The sequence below is a fragment of the Argentina silus genome (assembly GCF_951799395.1).
Source record: "Argentina silus genome assembly, chromosome: Y".
NCBI classification, from domain to species: domain Eukaryota; kingdom Metazoa; phylum Chordata; class Actinopteri; order Argentiniformes; family Argentinidae; genus Argentina; species Argentina silus.
The window spans coordinates 47177593-47204313 of record NC_139654.1 but is presented as its reverse complement, the minus strand read 5'-3'; the positions used below and the strand labels follow the sequence as shown (position 1 = coordinate 47204313).

Here is a 26721-nt window from a genome sequence, read left to right as displayed (position 1 = left end):
CTATACTGAGGATGATTGGCGCCTAGTACTGAAAAATGCAATCTGGGAAATTAAATGGGGAATACATACTCATGCAGTACGCAAGTACAGAATTGTAGTATGGGGGTTCAAACCCGGGTCTCCCATGTGGAAGACACAAACGCTACTATTAAGCCAAGAGGACATCCTCAAGGTCTGAGGGCGACACTTCAGTTTACATGTCTCAGGCAGGGCTACCTCATCACGCGAGTGTGATTCCAAAATCACCTCTGCTACATATAGAAACGCAACAAAGTCATAGGTACAAAATTATATTTACAATCATTCTATCATTATTTTGTCTCACATCTGTCTCTTTGCAGACGGTGAAGTTGAACCTCTGTGGAATCTCCACCATCGCCAGTTTCATCAATACCAGAGCGAATCGCATCCCGATACAGTTCCGTGGGCCCAACCCGAACGGCATGTAGGTGTATGGGTCGATGCTCTCCTTGTTCTCCTTACTGAACCTACACACGGAGAGTTCAGAGGAGGAGGGGTTAAAGAACATATCAATTAAATCACAGTAATATGATGGTTATACATGGTTGAAGAAACCTGTTTGTGTTTGGTCGTCGCATTTAGGTTTGTTTCATGGTTGTTTGTGGAACACTGCTCTTATCGTTGCTGTTGTGATTGATATTGTGGTTGTGGTTAAGATGTGGCCCATTACCTCTCTGGTTTGAACTCCTCTGGGTCTTCCCACACATCGGGGTCACGGTGCAAGGTCCAGATGGGTATCATGACAACCATACCCTTGGGGATGGTGATGCCGCTGATCTCAACAGATTTCTTGCCGACTCTTTCAAGTCGCGGGGCGATGGGGTACAACCTGAGAGACTCGTTGATCACGCTGTCTAGATAGTCCATCTGCATCAGAGCCTCGTACTGGATAGGAGCCTGCACAGGGATATTACACTCACATGAGCACTAGTGATTGGTCGTTCACGTAGCCGTAGCCCAGAACTAACTCTTTTTCGTCGCAAATCTGAAGAGCTGTTAGTTTTTTGTGTTTTGGAAATGAACACAGTACTGTACTTATTCTAATCTGCATAGCCTAATTTCATGACAACCGCATACAGAACGCCATTACTTTCAATGTACGTGTGTAATAGTGTCTTGCTTTTTTGTTATACATGAATAAACAAAAAAATCGCTAAATAATGTTATCTTGATAGTTAGAAGAAAATACATTTAGATTCCACTGAACAATGTAAATGATAGATGTACACAAGGATCAATCAGAAGTCAAAATGCCACTAAACTGGGCTGCTTTTAGTTGATTGACTGCTTGGAATACTGAATGTGCTACAGTCTATTATTTCCTATCACAGTCGACAGACTACAAGAAAACTGTCAGGTGGTTCAAATGTGAATAACTTGGTATCCATTCCATTAACTGTGGCCGGGCAGCACCGAACAGCCCAGAGAACATTACCATGGTGCTTTTGAATATTAGGTCCCTATCTGGCAAAACCTTTATTGATCTTATCTCAGAGCGAAAGCTGCACTGTAATGTTTTTATCTGAAACCTGGCTAAACATGAATGCATGTCAGTCTATTAGAAGTGGGGAAAAAATATATTTTCGCTCTATTATTTATCTAGCCATGTCGCTGAGCAGATGAGAATTTCATGATGAATATGAATATGAATAGTACACCATCAACAGCTTCCTCCTGTGATAATGATTTAGTAACCAGCTTCAACACCAAACTAAGGGCAACTATCGACTCTGTAGCACCAGTCAAACTGAAAAAGGCTGTGGCCAAATTTAAAAGAATTTGCAGAAAGTCTGAGCGGACAAAAACTGCAGGTCCACCTTGATATTCTTCGAGAGCATCTTTCTGCTTTTAATCAGGCAATAAAAAAACGCCAAGACGGGATCATTTCTCAAAATTGATAATGAATCATAACAACTCAAACAGTGCTCTTTGCAACGATTGACAGCCTTATAAATCCCGCCCACAAGACACCTGGTGATCTGCTCTCCACCTACAAATGTGAGGAATTTGCAACATACTTCTGAGATAAGAGAACCAATATTAGGTGAGGAGGATCACTCAGGCAAGACCTGAAGATGTGTTTGATGACTTGTTACCCCACCTTCCACCACAGGGAAGCACTATGAACTCTTTTGCAGTGGTCATACAGAAATGCTCAGCAAAGTGGGGGTCTGTTCATCTGCACCTAAAACTACCATGGTGAAACCCCTCCTGAAGAAAAGTAACTTAGACTCTTCAGTCCTTAGCGATTTTAGGCCAATCTCCAACCTTCCCTTTTTAAGCAAAAAAATTATAATTCTTGAAAAAAAGGTGTTCAAACTGTTAAATAATCTCCTTCTTCCCAACTGTACCTTTGACATGTTCCAATCTGGCTTTTGTGCCGATCATAGCACTGAGATAGCACTATGTTGTTAAGTTATTAACTAGGTTCTTAATGACCTTAGAATTAATTAATTAATGCTGATGCCAAAATGCTCTTTGTCCTTGTGCACCTGAGTGCAGCTTTTGATACTGTGGACCATGATATCCTTATTGATAGACTTGAGAAGTGGGTTGGCCTCTCTGGTCCAGTTCTTAACTGGTGTAGGACCAACCTAACTGGCCATTTTGTTTCCCATTGGTGACCACACCTGTGGGGTTCCTCAAAGTTGAATTTTAGGGCCTGTACTCCTCGTCAGTGTCATCAGGAAGCACAATATTAATTACTGCAGTTACGAAGATGACACCCAGCTGTACATTTCTGTATCACCCAACAATTTCAGTTTGATTGATTTCCTGGTGAAATATGGATGTCACAGAACTTCATACAGCTCAACCAAGATAAGACAGAGGTACTAGTCATTCGAGCAAAAGCCGAAAGAGAGAAACTGTCTGCACACTTAAAGACACTACTTACAGTAACACTAAGCACCAGGCAAAAAAACAAGGTGTCACCATTGACTCAGATCTTAATTTTGAAACCCATATCAAGAATGTGACTAAAACATATTTGTATCACTTAAAGAAGAGTAAGTAAGTTTGTCGGAAATCTGCCATCGTGGAGAAATTCTGTCTGAAGTTGTCCAAACAACAACATCCTCCCTAATAATAATATATCCCCCCGAATGTTGGACATTAGCTGTTGTGTTTCTGCATGCGCACACGATTGGGAGAGGCAGCCACTAGAGAAAGGTCAGTCTACTCCCCTAGAACACCCCTGGCACTAACAACATGTTTATATGCAAACCGAATGTCAGGTAGGACACTGCATTTTAAAAAGCGTGTTTTCCGAACCAAAACAGCTTTCGTAAATGAAATATTTATTCATAAGGGATTTATTATAAGGGATCTTGTTCCCTGATCGCTACCGATTAAAGATAGTCATTACAACCGTTAGGAAGCTTTTAGAAAGCTTGAATATTACATGGACCTTTACAGAACACAGCTGTAAAGGTGCAACCTTTCCTCTCCCAGGCTGACACTGAGAGACGAATGCATGCTTGTATTACTAGCAGCCTTGATTACTGTAACACTCTCCTGTCTGGTCGACCAAAGAAAGCTATTGGCAAATGATACAGAATGCAGCAGCACGAGTCAGATGGAGAGCACATATCACACAAGTCTCTGCACTGATTACCTGTTAGTTTTATAATTTATTTTAAGATAATTGAATTAGTTTAGAAATCACTCTATGGTCACGCACACTACTGCATGTCAGACATGCTTTTAAGGTATATACCCTGTAGATCCCTCAGGTCCTCAGGTACTGGCCTTTTAACTATTCTGAAGATTCCAACAACACCTATCTACTTCCTGTTTCAAATGAATAATACTGGGCAGAAGTCTGCACAGGGATGCTACAGACACATTAGCACACTGCAAAATACTGTCACCTATCTAACCATCTGTTCCAAAGCAATAGTAATAGATACTGTAGGAGTCTGCAGTGCACAGGGGTTACACACTCATCAGTACCCTCTAAAACACTGTCACTATCATATTTCCTGTTCCACATGAAAAGTATTATATAGGAGTCTGCAGAGGGGTTACCTTGTTGGGAAACACAGTGTCTATCTCCTCCTGCAGCTTGGTCATGATGTGAGGGTTGGTTGCCAGATTGTAGGCCAGGAAGGACAGAGAGCTACTGGTGGTCTCATAGCCAGCAAAGATGAACATCATTGCCTGGGACAAGATCTCATGGTCACTCAATCCTATGATGATGGGAGAAATGGGGTGGTAGGTGTGTTTGTAGGTATAGGTGTTTGAGGCAGGTACTGTATGTGTGTGTGTTAGATGCTAGTATACAGTGTGTGTGTGTGTGTGTGTGTGTGTGTGTGTGTGTGTGTGTGTGTGTGTGTGTGTTTAAGGCAGGCACCTTTACTCTGCTCCTCTCCCTTTGAGTTGCTGTCTTTCTGCGAGTCTATCACCAGCTGCAGGAAATCCACCCGACTCTGGAAGCAGGCTTACGTCAGATCAAAATCACATGAGAACTACCAGATGCTACCAAATCTCTACAATTGTATTACACAATACTGGCTGAAGATCGTATATTTGATCAGTTATATTTACATACCTTCCTGGTGCTAGCCACGCGATTGGACTTGATCTTCTGAAAGACAGCGTAGAAGAAATCTGTGACCGAGGCAGGGAATAGGGATACCTCCATGTTTGCCATAACAGGACCCATGAAGGGGAAGAATGCTGGACGGACAGGAAATGCCACGGTTACAAACAGGAACAGGAAATACCATGATACGTGACTCCAATCCTATTCAATGCACAGCCCTGTCCAGAAACAACTCCTAGGCTCTATCCCTAGACACTTCTGTATCCAATCCACTCAGATCTCCAAGTGTCCAGCATTTAGGAACTAGAGGTTGGTTCTGGACAGGGCCCATGTGTCTCAAATGAGTAGAGCGCAAACCATTGGCAGTGTGGTTTATGTCAGTCTAATCAATGAAATCGATAGCTTCATTTATTAAACACAAAATAATTTAGATTGAAAGTTATATGGGGGCAGTTGTACCGACTGTGAGGAACAGTGGGCTGAAGATTTGAAACTTGAGCATTTTCTTGATGTTGGTCACAAAGGGGTAGGAGGGGTTGTGGAGGAAGTCGATGTCAACACTGAATGAAGTGCTGACGACCACATCCATACTATGGTCCAAAGAACCTGGAACACAACCACACAATCTCTGACCACCAGAACCACAACCACAAAATTAAAGGGGGAGTTCACTGACAAATTCACCTTATCGTCTCGGAGATAAATACTCACTCTTTTAGTTCAATGGGCTCATCGTTATCGGCCGTCTTCTTCAGATTGCTGACCAAATTACCAGAGTGCTGCTTCATGATCCCGAACATCTGAGTTGGGAAGGATACATGGACAAATATCATGATTGATACATGGATTAATATGTGCAAAACATGGGTTAATATCATGTTTGAAACAGGAATTATTTAAATGTTTATATAGCCTGAGAATATACATTCATACAGGATACATTATGTATATAGTCAAGGAATAAGTGACTCCAAAGATGAACTATTATTCTATACTCTGTCATCTGACCACTGAACTTATCGAAGTTAAGATCAAATATACTTTATTGTCCCGGATGAAAATTTGTCTTGGATTAATTAATTAAAGTTGCTGCTTCACACAACAACAAACAACAATGAATACACACTATACACATAGTACAAATCACACACACACTCTCTCACACACACACACACACACACACACACACACACACACGCGTCAGAGTTGTTAGTCATTCATTTATTTGTGTTGTATAAAGGAATGAATGAAAGAAGGAGAGGAGAGATGGGACTGTACCTCTTTGATCCGCCCACTGGTGAAGGAGGGAGACAGGACACTGCGGATCCGTCTCCATGCATCATCCTCAGCGATAAACACGGCGTCATACAGAGGCCCGTTGAGATAGAAATTCTAGAAAAATAATAATTATTATATACTGCAAGATTAACCTAATATTAATAATGCTATAATAACAATGATATTATCTATTTAAGGAGCCCTTATGTTTTTTTTCCCATACAACAACTTCAATTTAGCGTATTACCCTCCTGTTAGTGAAAAGGGAGTAGCATTCCTTGATGAGGATGGTTTTGATCATAGCTGTGTCCATGATACACAGGATGGGCTGACGGCCATCATAGATCCTACAGACCAGCAAAAACAAAGATAGTTAGATATACACTCACAGAGCACTTTATGAGGAACACTATACTAATACTGGGTAGGGCCTCCCTTTGCTCTCAAAACAGCCTAAATTCTTCATGGCATTGATTCCACAAGATGTTGGAAACATTCCTTTGAGATTCTAGTCCATGATGACATGATTGCATTACTCAATTCCTGCAGATTTTTCAGGTTCACTTTCAAGATGTGAATCTCCTGTTCTACCACATCCCAAAGGTGTTCTATTGGATTCAGATCCTGGGAAGGCCACTGAAGAACACTGAACTCATTGTCATGTTCATGAAACCAGTTTAAGACGACTTTTGCTTTGTGACATGGTGCATTATCATGCTGGCAGTAGCCATTAGAAGATGGGTCAATTGTGGCCATGAAGGGATGCACATGGTCAGCAACAATACTTAAATAGGCTGTGGCATTCAAGCAAATATACCGTGGATAGAGACAGACAGACCCATCACAGATCCTGCACTCTTAGAAAAAAAGTGCTACCTAGAACCAAAAAGGGTTCTTCTTCCACTGTCCCTTTGAAGAAACCTTTTGGGTTCCATGTAGAACCCTTTCCACAAAAGGTTATACAGTACCGTGCGTAAGTAATGGGACAGTGAAGCATTTTTTCTTCTTTTTGGATTTGAAATAAAAACTTAGAGATTTTTATTTTTCCCCAACGCGGGAGAATGATGCCCGTGATGGGCCTAACCCAAAACTCAAAGAATATCTCGCTGTCCCTCTCCTTAAATATCATTCCCAACAAAGGACAAGGTGTGAGATACATTACAATAGCAAAGCAATTGACAAATGGTGAAAGCTGAAAAATCTGAAACATAGTCAAAACCTTAGGCTTGCCAAAATCAAGCACTGATGAGCTCAGCAATCGCAAATGGCTGAGGCTTTACTGCAAGATGCAAACCACTAGTTATCCTTAAAAAGGATAGTCGGGTTACAGTTTGCTAAGAAGTACCTAAAAAGCCTGCAGAGGTGTGGAAAAAAGTCTTGTGGACAGATAAGGTGAATATTATCAGAGTGATTGCTAGAGGAAAGTTTGGAGAAAAAAGGATCTGCCCAAGGTTTACAGCATACCATCTCATCTGTGAAACATGGTGGAGGGGATGCTATGGTTTGGGCATGTATAGCTGCCACTAGAACTTGCTAACTTATCATAATTGATGATGGTACTGCTGACAGCAGCAGCAGAATATATTCTGAAGTGTACAGAAACATCTTGTCTGGTCGAGTAAAAGCAATGCTTCCAAATTCGTTGGATGGCGCTTCATCAAACAGTAAGACAATGACCCAAAACATACTGCCATTGGAACTAGGGAGATTTTCAGGGCGAAAAAGTGGAAAGTTCTTGACTGGCCATGTCAATCTTTGGATTTAAATCCTATTGAACATGCATTTCATTTTCTGATGGTAAGATTATGGACAAAAAGACCTCAAAAACTGAAGATGGCTGGCCTGGCAGAATATCACCAGAAAAAATACCCAGCACCTGGTGGGGTCAATGGGTCCCAGACGGTTTGCATACAAAGTAGTGTCGACCAAATACTAAATATGAGTGCATAATTTCGACCATGTATACCAATAAAAAGAAAATAATCTAGCAAAAGCAAACTATGTTCTGACAGGGTTTGACTCATCTAATACGACATCAGATCTGGATAGGTTCCTTGATTTCCTCTGAAAGGTGACATAGGCATGAAAACATGTACACAACATCAAGAAGAAACCATTGATTAAAGCCAAATCAATTGATAGAGGCATGGCAGAAAATGTGTGTTGTCTCTTTAAAAGAAATGTTAAAAATCTCTTTTTTCCCTGAATGAAACAAAGCACAGGTGTTTAAAAGGCCAGCCCCACCCCTGATTACAATGATCCACACGTGGAGACAGCCAAAGCAACATAGATCAATAAGACATCCCACATGTCACACCAGAATCTGTGTTGGCAAGAGTGTGCCCTTATAGCCAGGATCCACTCACAACCTCTCTGGTCACATCTCCCTGATGTTGGTTATGAAGAACTTTATGAATGTAGTTAAATGTATTTAATATTAATTATTGCCTTGGTTTATACTCTCTTCGGAATTGTAGGACTTTTGTACGAGCAAAGTGCTGAATATCTTCTCATAGATACACTGTGCTTAGCATGTACTGCTGAAGATTATGTTAATATTATGTTAAGATTTAAGTAGTCTCGTTCCCAGACACTTCTGCCCAAATGCCCAAAAGGTCTGTTGGACCAATGCGTTAAACTTCATTGGCCTTCATTAAGCCAAGAGCAAGAGCGTCAAAAATGGGGACGGGGCATAGCCATGGGCTTTACCTCGCATCAATCATCTTCCACAGCACATTCCACACATTTCTGATAAAAAGCTACACCTTGCAGCCGTGTGATTAGCTGAAATCAAATAATAACAAATACTTTAATCAGTAACCACCCTACGGCCAGGTTTGAGTCGTCGTTATTCCAGACTTATATGCGCTGTGAGCAATAGCCTGGGGACGAGGTTAACATTTAGGTAACCTGCGAATAACCTCATGCACTAGAAAATAAAACAAACTTAATTGCTACATGGCCTGTTAATTTCCATGCTCATCTTTGATGTCAAGTTTTTAGGTTGTTTTTTTTATCAGAGGGATATTTGGCTACTTTCAAGTGCCATAATTGCCAATTAAAAATGGGTAGCCTTTTAAAAGGGGCAATGCTTCATATATCCCACAATTCAACACCAATCTGTTCTCTGGAAAAATTAATAAAACATGAAAATATTGGGTTTATGCCCTAACCATTTTTTGTAAATTTGGGGCTAGACACTTCACCCATTTTCATCACATTTACATTTACATTTTTGACATTTAGTAGATGTTTTTATCCAAAGCAACTTACAACAAGTACATTTGTCTCAAGTAAGTGAATCATCTATACATCAGTCATCATAAGAAAAACAAAACTATGCTAGGACCAGGGGCCATTGGCAGTCACAATGCTTTTTAAAAATGCTTTACAGTAGAGGAACTGTACAGGTGGGTAGTGGAAGGTGAAGAGGTCTTTAGGAGGGACAGTCCAGATGTAGCCTGAAGAGATGGGTCTTCTATCTACGGCAGAAGATAGGTAGTGACTCTGCAGTCCTGACCGCACTGGGAAGCTCGTTCCACCACCGGGGCGCCAAGACAGTGAAAAGCCGTGACCAACTAGCGCGACCACTGCATCCTCTTAGAGGTGGCCAGCCGAGGTGGAAGAACGGAGTGGTCAGGCTGGGGTTTGACATACAGTATGTATTCACCGTCAAATGTTGTTCACTTTCCCAAACCCCTGCCTGTGTAAGTAATGAGACAACAATTTTTTTTTTGTTCTTTCGGCTCTATACTCCAAACGTTTGGATTTGAAATTAAACAATTACTACAAGGTTAAAGTAGAGATTTTTAGCTTTTATTTGATGGTATTTGTGTACACATTGGTTTCACCATTCAAAAATTACCCCACTTTTTATGCATAGTCCCCCTATTTCAGTGTACCCAAAAGTAATGGTACAGACTTATCAAATGTCCAAATGAAGCAGTCATGTTTAGTATTTAGTGGACAATCCACTAGTATTTAGTGGACAATAACTGCCTGAAGTCTGCAACCCACTAACCCTACCAGACGCTGAGCATCTCCTTTGGTGATGCTCTGAGAGAATATAGTATACACTTTGTGACAAAAAGTGATGACGTCACATAAATTTAATCATCGAAAATAATACTTGAAAATTATGTCCCCGCCCCTTTGGGGGGCGGATGTGGTGGGCTGTTGATGCTGGTCCAATGAGACGTGGGGGGAGAGGCTAAAGGTGTTCTGGTGTTTGTCGGAATTTGACATTTTTATGAGGATGTGGTCACCCCCGTAGGATGTAGAACCGTGAGAATGGAATGTATGTGTTAGGGGGGAGGGGTGGGGGCCCCTGGGGGCCCTGAACTGTCTGAAGAACCATCGGGGGTTCAGCTAAAGTTTGTCATTGATAAGGGGTGTTGGGAGGGGTGGTGATGACTTTATGGGGCATACAGGCATCTATGTCAAAATTGCATATGAGGCTTAAAATAAAACTTCAATACTGGGGGTTAAAATGTGCAATTAAAAAATGGTTAGGCTGCTACTCTAGTGCTAGTATTGTGTTCAATAATGAAGAGTTAGGGTTAATAAAAGGGGTCTTAAAAAAAAGGTTCATTTTTTAAAAATGTTTAGTTTCAAACGAGGGTCTGCCCCAGTGTCACGGACGTGACGTTGATAAGATCACGTGTTTCCCGGGCAAAAGGTGTATATATATATATATATATATATATATATATATATATATATATATATATATGATCCTGTGTGAGATCTGTAGTAGTAGTTGTGGCTATATGACAGTGTCTAAAATGGCTTCTACAAGGATGGAGGGGGAATTGGAAGGGTGTTTATTGCCCTATGAGACGTGGGTGAGAGTCTAAGGTGTTCTGGGGTTTGTCGGAACATGACATTTTTATGAGGATATGGTCACCCTCGTGCGCTATAGAACCGTGAGAATGGATTGAATGGATTAGGGGGGAGGGGGGGCCCCAGGGGTCCCTGAACTGTCTGAAGAACCATCGGGGGTTCAGCTAAAGTTTGTCACTGATAAGGGCTGTTGGGATGGGATGGTGATGACTTTATGCTGCATACAGGCAGCTATGTCAAAATTGCATATGAGGCTTAAAATAAAACTTCAATACTGGGGGTTAAAATGTGCAATTAAAAAAAAAGGCAATTAAAAAATGGCTAGGCTGCTACTCTAGTGCTAGTATTGTGTTCAATAATGAAGGGTTAGGGTTGGTAAAAGGGGGGCTTAAAAAAAAAAAAAAAAAAGGTTCAATTTTTAAAAATGTTTAGTTTCAAACGTGGGTCTGACCCGTGCCACGGACGTGACGTTGATAAGATCACGTGTTTCCCGGGCAAAAAAGGTGTATATATATGACCCATGTGTGAGATCTGTAGTAGTAGTAGTTGTGGCTGTATGACATTGTCTAAAATGGCGTCTACATGGAGGGTGGGGGAAATGGAAGGGTGTTTATTGATCCATGAGACGTTGGGTGTGAGGCTAAGGTGTTCTGTTGTTTGTAAAATTAGTTGTAGCATCTTGACATTTTTATGAGGAAGGGGTCACCCCCATAGGATGTAGAACCGTGAGAATGGATTGGTTGGATTATGGGGAATCACAGGGCCCTGAACTGTCTGAAGACCGACCGAGGTCCTGCTAAAGTTTGCCTCTGATAAGAGCATGTGTTTCCCGGACAAAAAGATGTATATATATGGGACCCTGAGAGCTGGTCACAAAGGGCCGAAGACTTGGGACAGCTGAATCTGACCAATCTCTCACTCTCTCAGCCATGGAAGATGTACGTAAGTTTTTCCTATGGGGTTTCCCATCCAGAGGGTGTAAGGGAGGGTTTCTGTAAGAGAGGTAATCTTTAATCTTTCCAGATCAAACAATTGACTCTTCAAGTCTTCAATCGTCACCTCATCGTGAACGTCAAATAGCACGTGTTTCTCCATATCGTCCCTGGAGGGATGCTGCAGGTATGTTAAATAAATAAATAAATAAATAAATCAACAAATTATTAAATACATAATTAAATAAAAACTATCTGTAACCTGCTTCTCTTCTTTTTACAATGGAACCAGAGGGTTACAACGTTGAAGATTCTGGACCACGTGATACATTCAGGCTGTTCCAATCGGCTGAGAGCGACAGTGAGGCGTATTTGCCGACGTCACCACAAGCTTCTCTCCACAGCGAGGATGCGCAGCTGCCTGGACTGAACCATCTTGAGGAGAATCGCCAAGGTTTTTATGATGATGATGATGTTCAACTGTCTCCCGTCCCCAGTCAAGATACGCATGACGATGGTGGTCGCCCTGATGCGGTTCTCTCAGCTTATTATGAAGGTCTTGATGAAGGTCTGGCTCTAGCAGAAGTGTCTGATGAAGATGAGGATTCAGAGACCGATTCTGTGAATAGTCTAGATTTTGAGCAGAGTTTGATCAGCATTGAAATGAGATTGCATACGGCCCGGTTGTTACGTGTGAGATCCAGAAATATAGCACACCCTGTTGATCGCCGTAGTAGGCTTAGACAGATACGAAGGCGTACAGGCGTATTGAAACGTATCGCAAGACGTCTGTTTACTGCTTAAAAAGTCACAGTTTCATTCAAATTAATAATATAAAAAAAAAAATTATAATAATAATAATAATTAAAAAAAATTTTTTTTTAAAATGGCTGAATCAGACAGGGTTAATCATCATGATATTCCTCATGACCTCAGGCAAATGGTCAATGATCTTAATACGTCTAGTGTTGTTAGAGAGTTTGATCCTGTAGACCGTCCAATACATCAGATGCTTCCCGATGTCCCTGTAAACAGGCCTCAGGAGCACTACTTCCTCCCGACCGAGGAGGCGTTAGATGATATACTCGCCGCTTATAGATATCCTTTATCTGACACGCTTCCGTCGCCTACCTGTATGGGGGAAGGGGCTGATTCGACAGAGGATGTTATGGAGCCCAGTCGTGATATGGACATGGATTGGAGTCCTATACCCCTTTCCCAGATAACTGACTATGAGTCCCCCTGGACTCCAATACCCCTTTCCCAGATAACTGACTATGAGACCCCCTGGAGTCCCGCTGATAATGTATGTTGTCAAGCCCTCAACGATGTTGAAACTCAACACGGGAGCGGTGGAGGTGTTGGAGATGGAGAAATTAATGATAATGTAATGGGTAATAACAACCAGCAATTACCAGAGGAGGGTGAAGCCGGAGTGTCTGTACCGTCCTGTAATGGAGGTAACGGGGAGGATTTTGCGGAGCGTATGGAAATTGACCGAGTCTCTTTTGACACACCTGATGGCATGCAGGTAATAAACAGAGATAGCTTCAATAATGTTGAGGTGAGATCATTTTTAAATTTCCCAATGCCAGATAGGGCACATACCAACCCTAATTTTGGAGAGTTTTACCACGCTGTAGTAAATGGTTTTCAGAACCGAATGTCTGCGATAATCGAAAGAGTTGGTGTAAACCCTCGCGATATTATTCAGCTCAATTTACGAGCTGATAGCTTACAAGATGACGTCTCAATGACTGTGCGTTACGGTGAAGGTAGGCTAACAGATTTCAACCAAATTCTTGACCGCCTTGTTCAGTCTAACATGGCTATTTTCAGTGGTTCCGGAATCGACCTTTCTGTGAACTTTGTGAGGGCTCCGGGAGGTTCGGGTAGACGGAAAATTAATACATTATTTATTACGGAGACCCTAAAAAAAAAAAGCAAACATTTATTTGTAATTCCAAATCAGAACCATGCATGCTTTGGAATAAACCTAGCTCTACTTGCTAATCCCGGTTTAACCATTGAAGAGGCTGGGAGGGAGGGTTACAATATTCATGTCGAAGCCGGGCTAGGGCCTAATGATAGGACCACATTCGAAGATGTGATCAAATTTGAACAGCTGTTAAACTGTAAAATCGTTATTTTTTACAGAGCCTCAGATAGAGTTAATCTGATTACGTTCCATACTGAAACAGAGTCAGAGACAATCCGTTACATGCTTTTGCATGACAATCATTTTTACGGGATGAAAAATGTTAAAGGCTTCCTTGGCTGTGCATTTTTCTGTATTCATTGTTACACGGGGTATAGTAGAGAAGGCGGACACTATTGCGAAAAAGCTTGCAACGTCTGTCTTTCAGACTGTAAACAACAAGCTGCATTTCAAAAAGTCCATTGTAATGATTGCAATCGTAACTGTTCAAATAGTGTGTGTTATAGGATGCATAAGGTGTGCAGATGGCACCCAAAAGCTAAAAAGATGGCTAGCAATTGTCAAATAAATAAGAAATGCCTTAAATGTGGATTTACATACCGTATAAACCTCATAGACTCTAAACCCCATGTCTGTTCAATTAAAGTTTGTCACATCTGTAAACAATACCTTCAGCCCGCTAAACCCCCATCTTTGTCAGCTGTTCAGACTTCTGAAGAAGTGTCAGAGGGCGTGGATATTCATCAATGTTACATGCAATCTAAACCTAGTGTAGCAGAGGAGAGGATTAATCAGAAGCTGGTATTTTATGATTTTGAATCAAGCCAGACAACTGGAACACATATCCCTGTCTATGTGGCTACACAATCCCTGCAAGGGGCTCGATGGTGTGCCCAGGGTCCTAATTGTGCTCTAGAGTTTTTATTGCATTACCGTCAAAACAAATTCAAAGGCACAGTGTTCTTAGCCCATTATAGCAAAGGTTATGACAGTTATCTAATTTTAGAGGCATATGTAAAACAGGGGATAACACCGTTCGTCATAGCCCAAGGGAGTAAAATCATACTCATTATTGATAAACAATTCCGGCTCAAATTCATTGACACATATTCCTTCATCCCCATCCCCTTAAGACAGTTTCCAAAAGCGCTAGGATGTCAAACTGAATCGAAAAAGGGATATTTCCCTCATAAAATGACAGATTATTCAAAAATGTTAAATAAGTACAAGGGTCGATATCCAGCTGCTGAAATGTACGGGTGTGATGAGATGTCTGTAGAGCAGAGAAACAGTTTCTTTAAGTGGTATAACACAGTAAAAGATCAGGAATTTGACTTTTTAACCGAGTTAAAGGCTTATTGTCAGAATGATGTGGAGATTTTAGCCGAAGGTGCCACCAATTTCCGCAATGAATTTATAAAGACAACTCAATGCGATCCTTTTGCGAGCGTGACAATTGCGTCAGCAGCTTTAGCTGTTTTTCAAACCAACTTCTTAATCAAAAACACAATCGCATTACCCGATGCTAACAACTACAGACGACAATTCAAGGCCTATTCCCATGCTTCGATACAGTGGCTTGAGTATCTAGCGTTTTCACGCTGCATAGACATTGAACATGCATTAACACCGCAGGGTGAACGTTGTTTTGGCCCTCTTCATGTCGATGGATATGCCGTAATAAATGGTGTGAAAACAGCATTAGAATTCTATGGATGTTATTTTCATGGTTGTCCGACTTGTTATAACCCTCATGACATATCGCCGCTTACAGGATTAGAGTTTGGGGTGATGTACTCTAACACTCTGAAAAGGCTAACTCGGTTAGAAACAGAGTTTAAGCTGAAAACAGAGGTTATATGGGAACATACATGGAATTCGATGAAACAACAGCAACCTTCTGTTAAATTATTCCTAGAGAGATACCGGGAGCCTAGCCCTTTAAATCCTCGGGCCGCGCTATTTGGAGGCAGGACGGAGGCTATTGTCTTAAGACGCAAAATTGAACAAGGGCAGACCATTCAATATGTCGATTTTACCAGCTTATATCCGTACTGTAATGCAGAGTTTGAATATCCAATTGGTCACCCGGTTATAATCAGGAAAGATTTTAAACCGGTTGAAAATTACTTTGGCTTTATACATGCTAAAGTTCACCCGCCGAGGTGTTTGTTTTTCCCTGTGCTACCTATGAAAAATGACGAAGGTAAATTGCTTTTTACACTCTGTCGAACATGTGGGATTGAGAATAACCAAACCTCGGATTGTTTGCATTCTCTGGATGAGAGAGCGCTTCAAGGCGTATGGGTTAGCATTGAGTTATTAGAAGCTCAAAAAAGAGGTTACATTATAGCTGAAATTTATGAGGTCTGGCATTTTGAACAGAGATCCGATAAATTGTTTAAAGATTACATCCATACATTCCTTAAGCAGAAGCAGGAGGCCTCGGGGTATCCTGATGATGCTACAGACGAGGTTAGTAAACAGGCTTATATAAACGATTATAGAGAGAATCAAGGTATCCAACTTGACCCGCATAAAATTGTGTACAATGCCGCAAAGCGTCAGATCGCAAAACTTTTACTTAATTCCCTCTGGGGAAAAATGGCTCAAAGATCTAATCAACTTACAACCAGTATCGTGAAAGAACCCAAAGAGTTTTTTCAGTACCTCTTTAGCAGTAAGTATGATATAAGCCAGTTCCATTTCATAAATAATGATATTGCAATCATTCAATGGCGTCATAATTCCAGGTGTGTCTTACCACCCGGCGAATCAAATATTTTTTTAGCGGCGTTTACGACAGCATATGCGAGAGGTGTATTATACAAACAGTTACATTTATTGCAAGAGCGAGTACTATACTATGACACCGACTCAATCGTTTACCTCTCCACCCCTGAAGATCTTTACACCCCTCCGACAGGCAATTATCTAGGTGATTTGACATCGGAATTAGCGGCTGATGATTATATTTGTGAGTGGACCGCAGCGGGTCCGAAATCCTACGGCTTTCTCACCCAGCAAGGAAAGGTGTGTTTGAAAGTCAAAGGTTTTATCCAGAATTATGAAAATTGTAAAAAACTTAACTTTAATAATTTGACTGATCTGGTAGAAGACTATATTATAGATCCTAACACGCGACGCGAGATCCCTGCCCGTTACAATAGAATTAAACGTGATATCAAAGCTTTTTCGCTCGCTAATAAACATCAAGTTATCAACTTTTCTGTTGTTTTTGATAAGAGACGCCTTCTCCCCTCGGGTAGAACATTGCCGTTTGGTTACTGAGTTGTTATTACCGGTTATCATCTGTTATTACCTGGGTTCACAATAGCCTGTGTTCACAATGTATCCTAATGATGTTTTATAGTATTTGAAAAAATGTATTCTACAGTGTATTCTACAAAGTGTCCTAATGATGTTTTATTGTGTTTGAAAAAATTTATTCTACAGTGTATTCTACAAAGTGTCCTAATGGTGTTTTATTGTGTTTGAAAAATGTATTCTACAGTGTATTCTACAAAGTGTCCTAATGGGGGTTTTATTGTGTTTGAAAAATGTATTCTGCATTGTATTCTACAAAGTGTCCTAATGAGGGTTTTATTGTGTTTGAAAAATGTATTCTGCAATGTATTCTACAAAGTGTCCTAATGAGGGTTTTATTGTGTTTGAAAAATGTATTCTGCAATGTATTCTGCAATGTATTCTACGAAGTATCCTAATGTTGTTTTATCGTGTTTGAAAAATGTATTCTACAATGTATTCTACAATGTATTCTACGAAGTATCCTAATGCTGTTTTATTGTATTTGAAAAATGTATATCTCATTAAATTCTTATTCATACGTCACCCCACCTCATCGTTTTTTACATATTCTGGGATGGATATAATCAGGGTTCATCGTTAACCATGCGGTTAGTCTGTTTTAGTACAGTTGTAAGAATGGATGTGACTGTCGATCTGGCATTCCAAATGCCATGTAGCATGCTAATAGTGGGGCCTAGTGGCTCAGGTAAAACTTTTTTTGTAAAACAATTACTTGAAAACATGGAGAGTACATTTTCAAAAGTGCCGGCTCGTATAATCTGGGCATACTCTTCATACCAGCCAATGTATGACGAGCTCAGTCAAAATGTCAATATCGAATTTATAGAAGGTATTCCCGCAAACTTTAATGATGAAAATCTATTCCCACGGAACCAACACAATCTTTTAGTGGTAGATGACTCCATGGATGTGGGTGGCAATCATGAAGAATTAATGAAAGCGTTCACAGAATATCGACATCATAAAAAATTGAGCGTATTTTATCTGCTTCAGAATTTGTTTAATCAAGGGAAACATTCGCGCACGATTAGTTTAAACACTAATTACATGGTGCTGTTTAAATCACCACGTGATAAAATGCAGATCCGGGTCTTAGCTCAACAAATGTATCCCGGCCTGAAAAAATTCTTTTTAGAAAGTTATGAAGATGCTACAAGGGAACCGTATACATATTTAATCGTTGACCTGCGTCCTAATTGTCCAGAACCCCTAAGATTGAGGAGTGGAATACTCCCTGGAGAGTGGCCGGTGGTCTATCAAACTAAAAAGTGACAAGAGACTTTTTAAATAAATAAACAATGTCTCAACGGATGAAAAGAAACCTTCCCATTTTAAAAGCTTTGCTCGCTCTAAAACCCTCTGAGAGAAGAAGTTTTCTATGTAGAGGGTCGGAAGATCTCATACTAGCCCTGTGTGAGATTGCATTAAACATATTGAAGGGAAACATACATACAGTTCACTAAATTAAAAAAACAGAAAAAATTTATCAAGCTTTTTGCCCAGCGTAAAACCGGATTTAAACACAAGCGGAAAGTGCTGACGCAATCGGGGGGCTTCCTATTGCCATTATTAGCGACCGCAATACCATTTATAACTAGTCTGTTCTCTCGTCAGAGATAGTCATAGACACTCTGGGCATGGCTGCGTTTAATAAAATGTACATGATTTCTCCACAACAGCTGGATAATTTAACCCAAAAGAGTTCACAGAGCATTGGTGAGCGAGCCCAACATGTCTTGCAAAACAATATGGAACGAGTTCTGAAACAGACAAGTGTTGACTCGCATACAAAAGCCAAGCAGTTCAATGATTTACTCGATAAATATCTAACCTTGCACCGCAAGGGGGCGACTCAAGATCGCGAAATCGTTTTTAAACTACCTGACAAACCCTCTGAGAAATCAGGTGAAGGGGATGAGGGCTACATAAGAGTGGGGGAGGAGGAAGAAGCTTCAGACAACCTGGAGGATGAGATTTTGGAGAATATAGGTTCTCGCAATCGAAAAAACGCCGCCTACATTCTGCAGAAGCTTCGTCAATCAAACCTTCTAAGATGGAATCGTTCAGGCGAGATAATTGTCCAGGATACCCCTATTAAAGGATCTCATATTTTCGATTTGATGAAGACGCTGTCAAACCGTCGGTTCCATTCCGGAACTCTACCGCGAGGCTGGGATGTTTTTTTAAATACAATTTCTGAATTAAATATTCCAATCACAACGGTTACGAACACCCACGCTCGCCAGCAATTACGACTTAAACCCTCCAAAACCGCGAGTGAATCAATTCCTCAGATACGTCACAGCAAGAGAAACCGTGGAGAAAAAAAAAAAAATCTCCATTGTCAACATCATTATTATTAGACATGTCTTACGCCAGGACCCCTTCTAAAACCCCAATGGACATGTTACAGATGGCTACATCTGCAGACTCTGAATGGTCAACCCCCACCGAATGGCAACTCTCTACACCCATCCATCCTAGATGGTTAGATTTCAATCGAAAAAAATGAATTCAAACAGACTGTATGATGTTTTAATCAATAAAATGATTTATTGAAATTAATATATGTCCGAAAAGAGTATTCATTCATGACAATTATAACACTCTTTAAACAGTTTTAAAGAGCAGGCATTCTGATTATACATTTTAACAGTCTTCACCCGTGAAATACATTTAGCATATTTCTTGACAAACTTGCTGACCATAACATCATTCTTTTTTAAATGATCAGAATACAATCGCATTGTTTCTTGAAAGGAGAGTCCTTTAAATCGATGACATAGGTAGAATACTACATGGGCTCCGCAAGTCGTTGAATAATCATCTTGAACCTTCTGTTTGTTATAGAGTATTTCTTGAGCATTCCTTGATAGAAAACGCATAAGCGCTTCAGGGTAGAATCTGTGATCTGGAGGATTTGCATATGAATCAAAAAATGTTGCCTTGTCAGGTTCAGCTTCGATAATCATACCCACCCAATGTTCGCCTTCTCGGTTCTGATCGTGCGTGTTAACGACTAGATAGCTGGGGCGTCTAGCTATCTTGGAGGGTAGTAAATCACTAGGCCAAACACCTGCAAAAGCATCACCTAAAATTGGCTTTAATATAGACTCCAGCTGATGGTTATCCATCCTTTTATCAGGTTTAAAGGTTTCCACTTTTTTTTTAATAGTCGATCAGGACTTGACGCTTTGAGTTTATCTCTATTCTGAATCTTAAATCCAGACGACATGTGCCATGCACCGAGGGTGAGAGAGCCTCGCTGTCTAATTCATCATCCCTTGACAAATTGAACAGGAACAGCGAGTATCCATTTTCAAAGTTGTCACGGTTGATGCAGAGCGGAGAGTCTCTGATATGTCGGTTTGTACCCACATATAAGTTGTAAAATTCTCGAACACTCTGATGGGTGTCAAAGTGGGGTTGGTAGGGTTTTGCGGGGATAAAGCGTGAATTTACACTGAGACTGAGATATTCAAGATCCGAGTGATGGAATCTGAATGGGTTCTTATCTCTTGCGCCTACGAAAGCTCGATGATCAACTAATCCCGCTACTATATATTTAGGGAGCCTCCCTAAATATAAATTGTCTTGCGCGCACACCCGGGAGCCTCTAGGGATTGTATAATGTATATTGTATATTGCACTACCTGTAAATACTGTTCATTGCACTTTCTGCTATTTTGCACTTCTGGTTAGACGCTAACTGCATTTCGTTGTCTCTGTACTTGTACTCTGCACAATGACAATAAAGTTGAATCTAATCTAATCTAATAATTCTTAACGACTACCCGGCTTATAGGGTATAACGCATTGGATTTCATCAGAGCAGCCGAATGTCCTAACATGACATCGGGTGAAACCTGTACTTTTTTCGCAAAAATACTTGCAGATAGGATTTTTAATGCATACTCCTGGTCAGCAGCTGACACCAGTGTAAAAGCACTTTTGGCTTTCACCAGTTTCAAACGAACATCGACATTGTTTAACAAGAGTCTTTCGGAGAAAAATATGTCACTGTGTAGAGGCCCCATTAGTTCGAATGCGCGTGAACCTCGACAGAAGCTCGCGCGCTTAACAAGTCCTGTGTTAGGACCATCAGCGGCAATAGATACAGAGTCCAAATCTACACCTTCATCTTTGTACCATAGCCCCGCGGAAAACTGACTCTCCAAGGTTTCTTTTGAAAAGTTGAGCAGAGTTTCAATAATAGATCTGTAAGGATGTGTAGCGGACGATGAGCTAATGAGAACATCATTTAGACTAACATCTACCTGGGAGAATATAGTATTTAAGGGGTATTGTATTATTCCACAATTATCACCGCCCGCCAGATCTGTTCCATCAGCCTTGGTAATCTTGGGTCGTAGATATAGCAATGTTGAGTTTAGATCTAGATATGCACTTCCACTTCCTGATATCTGAAAATCCAGAACCTCTTGATCCACAATAGAGTTTAGAGGATGGATCTCCACGTAACCGCTTTGTTCTATAGACAATTGGGTCATGGGCGGTGCAAAAAGGTCAAGTTCCGATTTGGTGCACTCTGCTGAGAGATGATGTACAAGAGACATTCTTCTTATTCTTATTCTTATTATTTTTAGAATATATTTCCGTCACTTTGTTTTTTAGACTTTCTGGGTTTTTTTGATATGCGTTTCTTAGAGGTGCGATGCTCTAACAATGCCACAGATCTTTTTCTTCTTCTTCCTCTGGCGAGGCGTCCTATTCCTGATCCTTCCTGAGACCTGCTGGCGCGATCGGCGATATGACGTGTTACGGCCCCCACAACGTCAGATGTTATCCCCTTCACTGCTGTTTTCAAATGCGGTTTAACTATATATGCCCCTCGCTTAAGAAACGGTAGGACAAATCTGAACGCCCTACTTAAGATAGACCCTAAACCTCGACCATATTGCACAGGAGTACCTACAAACCCACTTAGACTGCCGCGACCTGTTTGGTTTACGTAATAATTCACAAATCTTTGTGAATCCATTTATTTTTTTATTTTTGCTGCTGTTTTTGCTTTGTTCTATAGATTCAGATGAGAGACTTGGGTTTAAAGTGCACCTTGCAAATTGTCTTCCCGTATGTGAATCGAATCGGCTTGTTTAAATCCGTTTTTAGCTCAATCTGTATATCCTGTATGCGCTGTTTATTAACAGTAACGTAGTGTAGCCTGCTGTAGGAGAGAGTGATTACATCCCCGTAAGATCCTTCTTTTTTAACGATTCTTAGAAGAGGAACCGCATAGTCACCAATATGCTGTGCTTCCACGATATTCGTATAGACGAAAAAATTATACTGCCCCGCATTAATATCGCTGAGGTATTTACTCAACGGTTTTCCACCCGACCGTGTCCAAGCGTCGGGTTCAAACCCTAGCATGTAGGCTAGTGGAGCCTTGAACCTGAGAGAATATTTGTCAGGTCCTAATATAGAAATTATTTTATGTATAGAACAGTAATGTAAATGTAGATCTGTTTTTTGTTTCTTAAATACGGTATTTATCTCCTTCACTAGCGCCTCGATATTGTCATAATGACCTGTAGGGATTTTCAGGTGGTTTGGAGGGTCCCTCGGTCTCGAATGGTCTTTCAGGTCATAGGTATCTTCTAAACTTAAAATATTATTCCAGGTATGACAGTACATTATCTCTGCTAACGCCACCTCATAAGGTCCATGTAACTCTATAGGCTGAGACAGCGTTATCGTATAATTTGAACTGTTATTGCTAGGGTAAACGCTGTGACATGCATTTGAAGGGAGAGTCACATAGAAAGATTCTCGCTCCTCCATCCTTGCTTCTTCTAGTTTGGCTTCTTGTTTTTCTTCCTCCCGAGCTCCATGACCTCTTTAGCCAGCAGCCATGAGTCAAACTGACTAGGCCAACCTTGCCAGTGGACTAAAACCATCTTCCGGCCATTTTGAATTTTCTTGTCTAAAATCCTTTCTACCCGAAAGACTGTGTCAGAGGTGATTCTCACCTTCTGCAGTTCTGCTTCATAGAACGTGCCAGTAAGAATTTCACCTTTTATATCCCTTAATTTATAAACGGGCGGGAGTCTAGGGATACATTCGTTAACGATAAAGTATTCATCAGTGAATGATTGTTCGTACATTTTATCGAATATCCCCCTGTATTTGGAAATCCGCACAATGTCACCCTCTTTGAATTTAAACACAGGGGTCATACTGTTCAGAGGTAAAGTCCCGTATAAATTCTCAAAGACTTGCATGCTATTGGAGGATGTTACCTCAACAGGTTTCATTTTGATACTGCTATGATAACTATTATTATAGCTATCAAGCAAATCCCGAATCACATCAATATATCTGCGGGTGTTCTTAGCTGTGAAAAACCTCCACATCTTTGTCTTCAGCGTACGGTTAAAACGTTCCACGACTGACGCCTTCAAATCACTACCCGTTGCAAAGTGTTGAATATTATGTTTCTTCATTAGTTTTTCAAAGATACGGTTAAAAAATTATTTTCCAGCATCCGTTTGGATTTTAACTGGTATACCGCTCTCCTCTAAGACTGCTGCAAAGGCCTCCGCAACTACGACGGCCGTCTTGTTTTTTAAAGAGCGTGCATAAGCTTTTTTTGAAAATACATCTATTACTGTAAGCAGAAATTTAAAATTATCATTGTCTTCAGACAGTGCACCCATATCGCAAAGATCCGCTTGAAATTGATACATAGGACGTGGCGCAAAAACACAATTTCTAGCATAGGTTTTTCTAGCCGTTTTGTGTAAGGTATACGCCTCTTGACCAGACAGCCACTCTCGTACTTGATCACTGCTAACTTTTTCAGCCGTCTGCTCTTCGACGGCTTTTTGAAGTTTTTCTACCCCTCCAAAAGATCCCGGGTGTGCAGGGTCATAATATATTCTCTTCATTACACGCTCAGCCTTTTTTGAGGTCATGACGACTAGCAATCATGCGAGATCTGAGTACAATGTCAATTTTGCATAATTATTTATTGATTACAAGTCATTACATCTGAATGATTACATGTCATTACATTTGAATGATTAATACAAGTTTTTAATACATCCCCACAGAAGTGTATAAGACATTTAGGGCCCTATCAACATCAAATGCTAGACCATTCTTAAAACGATATGTTGCTACATCAATTATATAGGTATACAACACCATGAAATGACTAAATTTGAAGCTATGCATAGACACTTCTCTAATAATTCCATCTAATGTTTTTTCAAATTTCTGAGGCATTTGAACCAATATACACCAATTCCTTCCAACGGTTAAAAGACACACAATCTCTCACAATTTCCAATGACCTCTCAAAACGGACAACTTGTTCAATGTCAACATCGCTACATGTTTGAAATAAAGATTCATCATTAACACGATTAGCAATAGCCCGTTTTACAAGAGAGCTGACCCCAGGATGACCTGAAGCGGAATTTAAAAAGTTAAAGAATAGTCTGAATGCATTCCCCATTTTTGATCAGTTTAGACTAGTTCAAAAGAGAGTGTGAACTATTTCAACACGCTTCCAATAGGATACGAGTTCATCTATCATATGATCCCGGTCCTTGTTAACCCCCACATACGCATCAACGATCTCTTTAAGTTCCCCCTGAATGTTTTCTTCATACTTCAGACCGTATAGAAAGACCTCGGCTACTCCTTGAATACGGCCTGTTGCTATCTCCCCTACTCCAACCGTCTCCAGAGCAAACATAAGAGTCGGGAGAAATTTCCATGTCCACAGGGAGGTCATCAACGCCTCAAAGTTGCTGAAAAAGTAATCACTCTCTAGAGGGTACAGACATGCATGCCGACGTTGGCTTGGATGACCGGTTTTACACCCATAACATTCGTTTTTTAAATGTTCATCTATCACCAGTGTTAACAACATGGCAACGCCGGCCTTCACCGTGTCCAGAAAAACATCAACATCCTGACGCTGAGATTGAAGCCGGTTCTCTAGAATTTCTTTAACCTCTACAACCATCGGATCAACCAAGGGAGGGTTCTGAGGGGTCCCCTGTGCAGTGATGCTAGCTTCCGCAGCGGGTTCGTTCTGAGCCCCAGCGGACCCTGGTACTTGCAGGCTAGGCAAAGTCGGAGGTGTCGGATAGCCGTTGAGGACAGAATGATCTTCAGCCACTGGGGCTGCAAAATCTGAAGCCTGACCTCCGGGGGTGTACAGACCGGGTGCTTTGTCGAATGTTGGCTTGCCGGTATACGGCCTATATCTTCTGACGGGGAATTCAAGAGTCTCAAACAGAGTATTTGACGCGTCGCTGTCGGGCGAGGCGGGTGAGTAGGTGACAGGGGTAATAGGCTCCTCGGAATCGCTCTGATGCTCTAGGGCTTTCCACCTTGTGAGGTCGTCCGTCTGGGCATTCCGGTAGTCTTCAAGAACCGGTTTATACAAATCATCGTAGCCGCTAGATTCCTGAGAAAGGCTCGGAAGATAGCTGAGAAGCTTAGACTCTTCATTTTGAGATTCTAGGGGTTTACATTCCCCACCTGTAGAGTAGCCTTCGTCTTCACTTGAGGAAGGCAAATCGTTGACTGTGAAAAAATCAGCCATGTTGAAGTAATAAGTATTGTCGCACAAACTCGTTTTTCCAAACTTCTTATATAGATTGTAGGTGAGGGGGCGGGGGAAGGGGCATGTGTCTAGTAGGCGTGTCTAGTAGGACGGGGTAGTAGAGGTGTCTAGCACGATTTACTATGATTCAACACCGTCTGTTTCAAGCGTGTCTTCAGGAAAAAGATTACGACTGCATGACTCTAAGTCAGACAGAGATCTAGGGGTTAAACGCCTGGAAGGGCCTGAGATCCGTTTACCTGAGCACGTGTTCAGACTTTTTGCCAGCTGGAGGAGTCTCAGTCTCTGACTTTCCAGCTTGAAAAACCCAGTGATAGATTTCAGGAGATTTCTCAAGGTTGAGAAGTCTACCACTTTGAATGCCAGTTTAATAGGCCAGTAGCGCTCTTTCTCCATCACCGTCTTTGGTCTTTCAGAAGACTCTGCCTCTGTCTGGAATCGCACCAACAGCCATATGTGAGATCTTGAACAGTCAACAAGAAAAGCTTCCTGCGGGTTACGGCTCGGTACTCTAAGATCCACGCCCATCTCTATAGAAGCTTTCATACCCTCCAGGGGCACGCTTTGTGTGTCGTGCACAGATTGCATGTAGCGGATGAATTCCAAGATGTAAGCCTTCAATGTATCGAATTCTGATGAATAGATTCTCAGACGATTCTCTGATTCTTTTTCGAAAGCGTATATGTCCGCATAGGGGTGTGCACCTCCAGATGCAAACTCTACATACACTACACTACCATCCATCAATTCCCACATCATACTTGTAGACGCCATTTTAGACCCTGTCATATAGCCTCAACTACTACTACAGATCTCACCCATGCTCATATATATATATATACACCTTATGCCCGGGAAACACGCGTCTCATTGGGCAAGCCTCAACAGCCCACCACATCCGCCCCCAAAGGGGCGGAGACATAATTTTCAAGTATTATTTTCGATGATTAAATTTATGTGACGTCATCACTTTTTGTCACAAAGTGTATACTATATTCTCTAATATGAATAGTACACCATCAACAGCTTCCTCCTGTGATAATGATTTATTAACCAGCTTCAACACCAAACTAAGGGCAACTATCGACTCTGTAGCACCAGTCAAACAGTTTGATTGATTTCCTGGTGAAATGCATTGCGGACATATGGATGTCACAGAACTAGTCATTCGAGCAAAAACCAGGTAGGACACTCCATTTTAAAAAGCGTGTTTTCCGAACCAAAACAG

At 41.1% G+C, this 26721-nt stretch overlaps 1 protein-coding gene across 1 annotated transcript; it reads right to left on the bottom strand.

The window, feature by feature from the left end:
- Window positions 1–274: 274 nt before the first annotated feature.
- LOC310824161 (cytochrome P450 3A27-like) lies at window positions 275–26021 on the bottom strand (the record flags this gene model as incomplete). The annotated part of the gene is made up of 4 exons (XM_083696978.1): window positions 275–488; window positions 692–918; window positions 4051–4211; window positions 25994–26021. The coding sequence occupies 4 exons, from the start codon at window positions 26019–26021 to the stop codon at window positions 275–277; spliced, it is 630 nt and encodes a 209-aa protein (XP_083553104.1).
- Between the last annotated feature and the right edge of the window lie 700 nt (window positions 26022–26721).